The sequence below is a fragment of the Hemitrygon akajei genome, chromosome 22, assembly GCF_048418815.1.
Source record: "Hemitrygon akajei chromosome 22, sHemAka1.3, whole genome shotgun sequence".
NCBI classification, from domain to species: domain Eukaryota; kingdom Metazoa; phylum Chordata; class Chondrichthyes; order Myliobatiformes; family Dasyatidae; genus Hemitrygon; species Hemitrygon akajei.
This window is the reverse complement of record NC_133145.1, coordinates 37,894,466-37,906,729: the sequence shown is the minus strand read 5'-3', so window position 1 is coordinate 37,906,729 and position 12,264 is coordinate 37,894,466. Positions and strand designations below refer to the sequence as shown.

General features: G+C 39.8%; 1 protein-coding gene across 3 annotated transcripts in view; it reads right to left on the bottom strand.

Moving 5' to 3' along the window:
* Window positions 1–12,264, bottom strand: part of LOC140714637 (alpha-1,6-mannosylglycoprotein 6-beta-N-acetylglucosaminyltransferase B) — an 888,843-nt gene that overhangs the window by 52,750 nt on the left and 823,829 nt on the right. For all 3 annotated transcript variants that reach the window (XM_073026014.1, XM_073026016.1, XM_073026015.1), the window contains exon 13: window positions 2,605–2,751. In XM_073026014.1, coding sequence (XP_072882115.1) covers window positions 2,605–2,751 — 147 coding nt within the window. The remainder of the gene's footprint in view (window positions 1–2,604; window positions 2,752–12,264) is intronic.

Genomic DNA, 12,264 nt, shown 5'->3' with positions numbered 1-12,264 from the left:
CCAAGAGACTTGGGGATGCTTGTGCATGAATCACAAAAAAGTTGGTTTGCAAGTGCAACATGTTATCAAGAAAGCAAATAGAATGTTGGCCTTCATTGTAAGCAGGACTGAATTTATGAGCAAGGAGGCTATGCTGCAACTATACAGAGTACTGGTGAGGCTGCATCTGGAGTACTGCATGTGGTTCAGGTCTCCTTACTTGAGAAAATATACTGGCCTTAGAGTGGTTCACCAGGTTGATTCTGGAGATGAGGGGGTCAGGCTGAGGAGAGATTGAGCCACCTGGGACAACAATTGCTGGGATTCCAAAGAATGAGAGCGGATCTTTTATAGAAACATCAAATTATGAAAGGGAAGAATAAGATAGAAGCAGGAACACTGCTTCCGCTGGTAAGAGAGACTAGAATTGGGGGCATAGCCTCAAGTTTCAGAAGAATAGATTTAAGATGGAGATGAGGAGAAACTACTTTTTCCGGAGTAGTGTGTCTGTGGAATTCTACGCACAGGAAACAGTAGAGGCTATCTCATTGAATATATTGAAGATAGGTAATTTTTTTCATAGCAGGCGAGTTAAGGGTTATGGGGAAAAGGCACGTGGGTGGATCTGAGTCCACAGCCAGATCAGCTATTGAATGGCAGAGCAGACTCGATAGGCCTGATGCCCTACTCCTCCTCCTCCCATTTCTTATGCTCCTGTGTTGCTCTTGTCAAGGATGCAGAAACCACAAAATGCATAATTCATTGGTAATTCCAATGCAAAAACTCACTGCTGCCAAGCTCTGTTGATAAAAGTAGTGAATAAATAGCACACAAATGTAATAAAAATAGCAAGATTTCCATCAAAAGATGTCAATGATCGCCGAAAGAAGCCTTACATCAGTTTACAGTGCAGAATGGTTCCAAAGGTTTCATGGCCCCAAGCTGGAAAGAATTCAGAAAAGATTTACAAGTATGTTGTCAGGACTCAAAGGATTGAGTTATAGAGAAAAGATGAACAGGCTAGGACTTCATTCATTTGCGCATAGGAGAATGAGGAGCAACCTTACGGAGGTGTGTAAGATCATTAGAGGTGTAGATAATATGATGAATATGCACAATCTTTATCTCAGGGCTGGGAAATCAAGAACTAGAGGGTATAGACTTAATTGAGAGGAGATTTTTTAATAAGAACCTGAGACGCATTTTTTAACCCAATGGATGGACTGCATATGGAATGAACAGTTAGCGGAAGTGGTCGAGGCACATATTTTACATTAACAAAATTTAAAAACACTTGGACAGGTATCTGGGGGAAAAGCTAAGGCTTTATAAGGCATTGGTTAGATCACACTTGTACTATTGTGAGCAGTTTTGGGCCCCTTATCGAAGAAAGAAAGTGCTGGTATTGGAGAAGTTCCAAAGGAGGCTCATGAGAATGAACAAGAGAAAATCTGCAGATGCTGGAAATCCAAGCAACACACACAAAATACTGGAGAAGCATCGATTTCTTGAACTTCCTGTAATGCCCTCCCCCCTTCACCATTCCCCATTCCCATTACCCTCTCTCACCTTATCTTCTGACTTGCCCGTCACCTCTCTTTGGTGCTCCTCCCTCTTTTCTTTCCTTCATGGCCTTCTGTCATCTCCTATCAGATTTCCCCTTCTCCAGCCCTGTTGCTCTTTCAGCAATCAACATCCCAGCTCTTCACCTCTCCTCCCCCCTCCTGGTTTCACCTATCACCCTGTGTTTCTTCCTCCCCTCCCTGAACCTTCTCACTCCGACCCTTCATTTTTTTTCTCCTGTCTTGATTAAGGGGCTCGGCTGGATAGATCAACTGTACTCTTTTCCATAGATCCTACCTGGTCTGCTGAGTTCCTCCATCATTTTGTGTGTGTCACAAGAATGATCTCAGGAATGAAAGGGTTAATATATGAGTACTTGAGTCCTCTGGGCCTGTACTCACTAGAATTCAGAAGAATGAGGGGGACTATCATTGAAACCCATCAAATATTGAAAAGCCTAGATAGTGGATGTGGAGAGGATGTGTCCTATAGTGGGAGACTTGCGGACCAGAGGGCACAGCCTCAGAACAGAAAGACATCCCTTTAAACAGAGATGAGGAGCAATTTCTTTAGCCAGAGGGTGGTGTAACTGTGGAATTCATTGTCACAGATGACTGTGGAGTCCAAGGCATCTGGTATATTTAAAGCAGAGATTGATAGGTCCTTGGTTAGTTAGAGCATCATTACCAAAGGTTATGGAGAGAAGGCAGGAGAATGGGGTTGAGAGGGATAATAAATCAGCCATAATGGTATGGTGGAGCATACTTGATGGGCTGAATGTCCAAATTCTGCTCCTATGTCTTATGGTCTAAAAAGATCGAGAGGAATATGGGCCTAGCTTGTATGGGCACCTTGGTAAACATGGACAAGTTGGGCCAAAATTCTCTGACTAAAGTGATTACATTTTCAGCTTTCTGTTATTCTTATAATGATGGAATTTACCAAATATTTAGTGTTGATTAATAATAGGTATAATTTTAGTGCAGGTAATTTCTCTGACAAGCATTACTTCTAATATAATCACCTCAATAGAAATATTATTCCTTTGAATGTTATACTTGCCTCTCTTGATGTGGGTTTTCCTCTGAAGAATTCATTGTTCTTTGAGTTGTGAGGGGGATTGAAGCGAGGCTGCAGGAAAATGCACCCATTGGCAATGGCTTCCAGTGGCGCAGGTCCTTCATATGGGAATCCCAACCCAATGAACAGCTGAAATTTAAAATCAGAAGGAAAGGGAGAATGATTAGCATTGCTCAGCTGTCATGTCAATGCTCAAACAGGAAGTAGCCAAGACCAAAGAGGCCCTGTTTCATTTGGGCTCTGATCAGAGTATTGCACAAGAGAATTGAGAATTAAAATTGCTTAAGCCGCTTTGCTTAGGAAAGATTCATTTCTTTTTTTCAGTACTCTGTTGTCCAATTGCTTCTTTGGGTTGAAATCATATTTTAAATCTCTATCAGAAACAGAATGGTCTGCAATACAAGATGCCATATTAAATTTTATGTCAAGGTTTTCAACATTTTGATCATCAGTTGTGATTCCATATCTTAAAAAGGACCCAAAACACAATAATATAAAATTCATCTGACCACTTATTTTAATGGCACATTAAACACACAACCATTTACACAAATGAATGCTATGATGACAATATTCAAACACATTTAAGGCTTCAGTTTGGTACAAAGCCTTTCACACAAAATGGAAGAACCACGAATATAATTTATAAAACCAAAAACAATTTTATCTAATGAAGCAAATAGTTTTATTGCAATAGTATTACTGAGGAAAAAACAATTATTTTCTGCGCCAAATGAGTTACTTCTCTTTTAATAGCTTATTTTATAGAGTGCATGAAAAATTTATTTAAAACGTAGTTCAAAAATTGAAATTATATTGCTTGATTGCAAATATATTACAGGAATATTAACATATTAAAAATAAATCCTTGTGCTGATGAAAACTTCCAATTTTGCACTAAAAAGCCAAAGCATGCAGATGCTGGAAATTGGAAATCAAAACAGAAAATGCTAGGTGTATTCAGCAATGTATTGTTCAGGCAGAAACATAGAAAACCTACAGCACAATACAGGCCCTTTGGCCCACAAAACTGTTCCCAACATGTCCTTATCTTAGAAATTACCTAGGGTTACCCATAGCCCTCTATTTTTCTAAGCTCTATGTACCAGATGTGACTGTTCTGCTATTAGCTTAGAACGAAATGCCTTACTAGCAGCATGCATACATATGTGTGAGAGAGAACTAGAGCGAGATTATCTTAGTACACAGCACATTGCGTAATTGCAGCAAGTTCAAATGGATAGTTGCATAAGACATTTGCAATCTCAGAGGAAGACCAGATCGTCAGTGTGTCCCCGTAATCACTGAGGCTTAATGATGAAGATAAAATAACATTGAGCTCCAGGGAAGGGCGTTGAATTAGAGTGAATATATCAGGTTCACATGTGGTCTCATAAGTGAAGTGAAAAGAGGGAAGAAAGAAAATAAAAGCGTATATGCTGAAACCTAAGTTGAGCATTTCATATCAAATACTTTTCATTAAAACTGGAACATATATTAAATCTGATTTTGATACTAATCTGATTCTAAAAAGAATCATAGGATTCTTCCCACACTGCTTGCAACCCAAGAGGAGGAGGGGGAATGTTTCCTGGACTGAATGTGCTGAATTTGGGAACGGTTCAGACTGTTCCTTGTACAGTCAGTGATATACCTCTAGATGGGGTCTAGGATCAGATGCCCTTGTGAACAAGCTCTCCTGGAGGTGTGGATTGCCCATGGTTACTGTTGTAGTCTGCCCCTGCATCCTTTGCACATGGCTGGCCAAAGTTATCGATCAGGTTAACCTTCATCACACAGCACTTCCCAACTAAAACCTTCACCTTCCACCCTATGTAATCCTCCCTTGCTAATATTCAGCCCGTTTGTCTCAAACATATTTAAACATTTTGAAATATGAGTAGCTTTGATGTGACTGTCAACACCGACGACATGTGGATATTGCCCTTGCGGGAGAAGCAATAGAAGACTCTTCATGTTTGTGCTGGCTCTCCCCACGACCAGTGCAGCTATTTCCACTTCCTCCGCTTTTCCACTTACATTGTTCAATTCTTCTGGGGTATAGAAAGACTTATAGATTAACCTTACAATGATTCTCACTCCTATTAATCAGTGAGTATGTGATTACTATAGATATTAATGCACATTTTAAACTCAAATGCAACTGATTTGTGACTTAAGGAATGAAAGCTTAAAAGCTGTTTATCTCTGCAGGAGCTACAAATTAAATCTTCAGAGAGGTGAGCTCACACTCACTCATTTTATGACAGGCTTTTGGCACCCAGGTCCCGAAGGTCAACAGCAAAAGAAAAAAATATCTGCTTACTGTGCTGTATTCAGGCAAATAAATAAGATTAGGAGACTGACAGTGTGCATTTTCACAACAATTTGAAAAATAAAAGCTGAAATTAAGTTCTTTGCAGTGCAGGTGACCACACATAAAAATAGAATTGATCAAAAAGGGTCTGAAACTATTAAATAAAATCTTCATTGCTTCACTCATTGGTAAGTAGATATCACTACGAAGGTTTAACAGTTATTAAACATAATCAATAAAATAAATCTTTCCAAACCTTAACTATCCCATATCGTATGTAACCAGTTTGATTCGGAACTCGTTAACATAGGCTCTGCAGGCTGCAATTTGCTGGTAATGTCACATTATGGCAAAGAGCCTCAGAAAATCAATTCTGTAAATTGTAGGATTTTCACATTTCTTTTAAAAGTATAAGTATATTGTAAACCAAGATCTGATGCATCCTCTTGCCCTGACACAGACTCTTGTCGAATTAGGTTCATGGGGTTGTAATAACTTCTCCAGGATCTTCCAAGTGGTTATTATTCATTCACTACAAAAGAAACTAATGCTGGCCATGAGCTTGAACCTAAGTTTGATGGAGGCAGGGGAAAAAGATTGTCACTTAATCTAATCCCATGAGGTGTGTTAATAATTCAAATATTTTTGAAGACTGGCTTTGTCAGTGTTAGTAGCTGGTTACTTTTAGAAACCTGGGGGTGGGGAGGGGAGAGTGAGGAGGTAAATGCTTTTTTTCCCACACTGCTTGCAACCCAAGAGGAGGAGGGGGAATGTTTCCTGGACTGAATGTGCTGCATTTGGGAACGATTCAGACTGTTCCTTGTACAGTCAGTGATATAGCTCTAGATGGGGGTCTAGGATCAGATGCCCTTGTGAACAAGCTCTCCTGGAGGTGTGGATTGCCCATGGCTACTGTTGTAGTCTGCCCCTGCATCCTTTGCACATGGCTGGCCAAAGTTATCAATCAGGTTAACCTTCATCACACAGCACTTCCCAACTAAAACCTTCACCTTCCACCCTATGTAATCCTCTCTTGCTAATATTCAGCCCGTTTGTCTCAAACGTATTTAAACATTTTGAAATGTGAGTAGCTTTGATGTGACTGTCAACACCAACGACATGTGGATATTGCCCTTGCGGGAGAAGCAGGAATTAAGAGACTTTGATTCAGAATAAGACATACCCCATTTAAAATGCAGACAAGAAGGAATTAGGACTGAGAGGATTATAATTCTGAATTATTTTCCCCTGTGTACCTAAAACATACAGTATATCCAAAGTCAAGGTAGGCAGATTTTTCACTAATTAGGAGGTGAGGGGAGGGGACTTGATCAAGAGTTGAAAGTGTTGGGTGCAACATCAGATTAGTCACAACCTCACTGAACGATGGAACAATACTGAGAAGCCACATAACCCACATCTTTTTTTTGCATTTTTATTAATAAATAGCTAATATCAGTCAGTCATATGATATTATCCTTACAGTGATACAACCTTGAAATGGTCGATGGTTTAAAAAAAATGACTTTTCATATGATGAGTTCCATTGTTCCTTGATGCTGAGATATATTTTAGGATGCTCTGGGACACATCATCAGTGATGCAAGCTGAGGTCAATGGGTGTTTTGGGTCTTTCAACATCAGACACTCTCACCCAGGAGACTCAGCCAGGGTTGATCAGGCCCTGGCTTGTGTCCCAGCTGCACAGGTCCACGGGTCATATGTCTTGATCCATAGCCACCTGAAGAGCCATCAGGAATGTCACAGAGGTTTGTTCAGCAGCCTCTGTGATGGTCCTAATGCCTCTTTGTTTTGCAGTCCCCATAATGCCAAGGAGAGAGGTGCATGCCACCTCTCTATAGGCTCACATTGTGCCCTCCACCCCTGTCTGGACTTACAGAAAGCTTTTGATAAAGTCTCACATAGGAGATTAGTGGGCAAAATTAGGGCACATGGTATTGGGGGAAGAGTACTGACATGGATTGAAAATTGGCTGGCTGACAGGAAACAAAGAGTAGTGATTAACGGGTCCCTTTCAGAATGGCAGGCTGTGACCAGTGGGGTACCGCAAGGTTCGGTGCTGGGACCGCAGCTGTTTACAATATACATTAATGATTTAGATGAAGGGATTAAAAGTAACATTAGCAAATTTGCTGATGACACAAAGCTGGGTGGCAGTGTGAAATGTCAGGAGGATGTTATGAGAATGCAGGGTGACTTGGACAGGTTGGGTGAGTGGGCAAATGTATGGCAGATGCAGTTTAATGTGGATAATGTGAGGTTATCCACTTTGGTGGCAAGAATAGAAAGGCAGATTACTATCTAAATGGAGTCAAGTTTGGAAAAGGGGAAGTACAACGAGATCTAGGTGTTCTTGTACATCAGTCAATGAAAGCAAGCATGCAGGTACAGCAGGCAGTGAAGAAAGCTAATGGCATGCTGGCTTTTATAACAAGAGGAATTGAGTATAGGAGTAAAGAGGTCCTTCTGCAACTGTACAGGGCCCTGGTGAGACCACACCTGGAGTATTGTGTGCAGTTTTGGTCTCCAAATTTGAGGAAGGACATTCTTGCTATTGAGGGAGTGCAGCGTAGGTTCACAAGGTTAATTCCCGGAACGGCGGGACTGTCATATGTTGGAAGATTGGAGCGACTGGGCTTGTATACACTGGAATTTAGAAGGATGAGAGGGGATCTGATTGAAACATATAAGATTATTAAGGGATTGGACACACTGGAGGCAGGAAGCATGTTCCCGCTGATGGTTGAGTCCAGAACTAGAGGCCACAGTTTAAGAATAAGGGGTAGGCCATTTAGAACAGAGATGCAGAAAAACTTTTTCACCCAGAGAGTGGTGGATATGTGGAATGCTCTGCCCCAGAAGGCAGTGGAGGCCAAGTCTCTGGATGCATTCAAGAGAGAGTTAGATAGAGCTTTTATAGATAGCGGGGTCAAGGGATATGGGGAGAGAGCAGGAATGGGGTACTGATTGTGTATGATCAGCCATGATCACAGTGAATGGCGGTGCTGGCTAGAAGGGCTGAATGGACTACTCCTGCACCTACTGTCTATTGTCTATTGACTATTGTCCCTGGCACTGCTCTACCAGCTCCAGGTACTTGACTTTCTTCTGCTCAAATGACTCCTCAAGGAATTGGCATTTCTATCATGTCACCTGCTTTGAGGTTTCTGACAGAATGACCGTGTCAGGCATCAGGGATGATGATGATGCAATAAAGTCAGGGAACTCTAAATGCTTGCCAAGATCGACTTTCACTTGTCAGTCAAATGCCTTAGCGAGCAAGCCTGCTGGTGATCCGGGCTGAGACTATGGTTTGTCTCCAGCTGTGACAAAGGCTATGGGCTCTCTGGGTTGGCAGAGATGCTTACGGTTGTTAATGGGCAAGGAGATATTTCCTAATGGCTCTTTACTTTGCAGTCCCCATAAGCACCTGACCATGGCATCAGTGGTAGCAGCCTTCTTCTAGGGCTTTTGGGCAGCTGTTGAGATGTGCTCCAGGGTCCCTCTGCCGGGCGACAAGGTTCGCTGGAGTAGACAGGACATCGTACATAGCCTGGATCATGAACAGTGCACTGGGATTTTGCCTGCCAGATGTTGGACTAAGTGATCTTCCACTTCAGCGCACCCTCCCACCTTGTCCAAGTTCCCTGCTGCCCCAGTTCTACCATCCTGGTGGTACACACATTCTTGATAGCTGTATACACCTCCTTCTGGATGAGTTTGCATCAGTTTCTGCACTGGGCCTGTTGAAGTGGGTTGAATAGAAGCTGCTCAGCCCTACCTGACCAGACACCATAGTCGCTACCAGATCCCCGCAGCACATAGGAGACTCAACCCATCTCTACTGCATCCTGGGCCTTCCATTTTTTTGCCTGTCTGGACCTCAATGACTGCTGATGAGACTTTAGTATATAACAAAAAGCAAAATAAAATCAAACACTCAAAATAACCATTTTGTCTCTATGTGCTTTAGTACAGAGTCTTCTAGATACAATAGATTATTTTCAGATATCAAGTTCAAGTTTAATTGTCATCCAACCATACATGACTATCCATGAATACAGCTAAACAAAACAGTGTTCCTCCTGTGCCAAGGTGCAAAACACAGTTCCAACGGTCATACACAGCATAAGGCACATATAGCACACATTAGATTGCTGTAAATATACAGTCACACAAAAAGAAATATAACAAATCTGAATGTATTTGATGTATGTGAGCCCCTGCCACAATGGTAACACAATTGTCTGGCCAGCTTGTTTTTTTTTCTTGGTTTCTTGGTTTCTCTACAATTTTGTTCATGCTCACTTTCATTTTTGACTGCAAATTGATTGCATTTCTGTAATTTCATTGAAGCAGCGAATTCGACTGCTCTTTTAAATTTAAGTTGTGCTTTAGTTAAGAGCTATTTATGGATGCTTTCTTGTAAGATTCCACAAATTAAATGATCTCTCAGTGCATCTTTAAGCCCATGACTGAACAGACAATGCTCAGATAATCACTTCAATTCATCGACGTACTGTATGTTGAAATGGACTCTCCTTTTTGATTCCACTTATGAAACCATAAGTATTCTGTGATCAACTGTTGCATCAGTTCTAAATTTTCCTGTATTATTTTTACAGAATCAGCAAAGCTAATTTCTGCTGGTTTGGTTGGAGCTGTTAAACTTTGAAGCAAAATATATGTTTTTAAACCCAATGTATTTAGGAAAATTGGTACTTGTTTCTCATTGGTTATTTCATTTGCTTCAAAATACTGCTCAATTTGCACAATATATAAGATCCAATTATCTGCTGTGTAATCAAACACATCAATCATTTTGATACAGCCAACCATTTCTGCACTTCTTAATGATTATTATCGGGGGACGTCACGTGATGACGCAGGATCGAGACATGGAAATCCAGCTCTCCCGTAAAAAACTAGTAAAATAAAGTTTAAGTGAAGAAGAGTTAATAAATATTTTCTAAAAACTACTTATAAACAACTCAGGACTATCTTTAGATATGTCTCCTAAACAGAAACAGAAGAGAACTACTACTTTGAAGACAGCGCAAGTTGGCAAAGAAAGAGGCCCGACCATTATGACGGAACCTTGTACTCAAGTTGGATCTCTTCCCGGCGAAGTACATGTCTCCTCCGATGATGCAGAACAGGAAACTACGGCAGCATCAACGGTCTCTACAAAGAAACAGCAGGAACTGAACATGCGTGAAGAAACGGGTATGTGCAAACAGGTGCAACTGTTTCAGTCCAGCTGCGACTGAAAGTGAAAGTGAACTGGAAGTAGAATCAGACTCTCTGGAAAACACAGATGAGGAAACTGATGAAGGAGAAGAAGAACAGGAAGAAATTAAAGGTGGAAGACTTTCTGGAGATTTAAGAAAAGCCCTGATACAAATAATGCATGAATTAAAAGCATTAAAAGTAATAAAAACAGATATTAAAAATATGAAGATTACGCTTGATAAGGTGGTGGAAAAACAAAAGAAAACGGATAAGAAAGTTAAAAAGTTGGAAGAAAAAACGGGAGACACCACTGAAAGAGTGGACAAGATGGAAGATAATATCCTTGCCTGGACATCAGAAAGAAAACGGTTGTTGGAAAAAGTAGATGTGCTTGAAAATTTTAGCAGACGAAACAATATTAAGATTGTTGGTCTTAAAGAAGGTATAGAGGGAGAAGATCCAATAAAATTCTTTCAAAAATGGATCCCAGAAATCTTGGAAATGGAAGAAGGAAGTCAGTTAATTGAAATCGAAAGGGCTCATAGAGCTTTAAGACCAAAGCCCCAACAAGATCAAAATCCACGATCAACCTTGATAAAATGCTTAAGATATCAAGATAAAGAAAAGATCTTGAAGGCAGCTGCTCAAGGTGCCAGAAAGAGAAATGGGCCATTGATGATAGAAGGGAAAAGAGTTCTTTTCTATCCTGATATAAGTTACGATCTTTTGAAGAGGAGGAAAGAATTTAACCCAGTGAAAAAAATCTTATGGGAAAAGGGTTATAAATTTATACTGAGCTACCCAGCAACACTGATAATCTTTTTGGATGACGATGAAAGAAGATTTTTTACTGATCATCGGAAAGCGGAGGAGTTTGTACAAGAACTTCCTAATATTCGCGAGACGCGGTAAAGAATTATGGAAGTGAAATGGATTAAAGATGAAAACTGAGATAGGGATCAGATTTAATGTATTTTTAGGAGTAGAAGAATATACAAATATACTTTAAGTATATGATAGAAGGGGAGAAAGATAAAAAAAATTGAGGAATATTAATTGGGAGTAGAGATATTAATTTTTTTTCTTCACTTTTATATATCTTTTTTTTTGTTATGGGGAGCTGGAGGAGCTTCTGATCGATTGCTGCAGGATTCACGTGTGTAATCATGGCTATTGCCATGACCCGTAAAACGGAGGGGGGTAATGTTGTGTTTCTATTCATTCACAACATTAGTAGGGGGGTATTTTGTTATCTTTTTCTTTACTATCTATCGTTCTTCTATTTTTCCTTTTTTGCCTGGATGATTGGGGGGGGGGGGGGGGAGACACATAGCAACATGGAGAATTTTAAAGAGATTCCCCAAGGTATTATGAAATGACTAATTTACTCAATTTTTAAAGTTTTAATGTTAATGGGCTTAATGGTGAAAAGAAAAAGAGTTTTAACATATATTAACAAAATGAAAGTAGATATAGCTTTTTTGCAGGAAACACATTTAACAGAGATAGAACATCAGAAATTAAAGAGAGATTGGGTTGGAAGTGTTATTGCAGCTTCATTTAATTCAAAGGCGAGGGGAGTTGCAATTTTGGTTAATAAAACCTTACCAATTAAAATACAAAATGTACTAATTGATTCTGCAGGGAGATATGTGATTATACACTGTCAAATCTTTTTGGAATTATGGACTCTTATGAATATTAATGCACCAAATGAAAATGATGCAAAATTCATACAAGAAGCTTTTTTGAATTTGGCCGATGCACACGATAAAATATTAATAGGTGGAGACTTTAACTTTTGTCTAGACCCAGTTCTAGATAGGTCAACTAAGGTTGTTACAAAATCAAAAGTAATAAAACTAACTTTATCATTGATGAAAGACTTAAGTTTGATTGATATATGGAAAAGAATTAATCCAAGAGAAAGAGATTATTCATTTTATTCAAATAGACATAAAACTTATTCAAGGATTGATTTTTTCCTATTATCAATAAATATTCAGGATAGAGTGAAAAGTATGGAATATAAAGCGAGAATACTGTCAGATCATTCCCCCTTGATAATGACA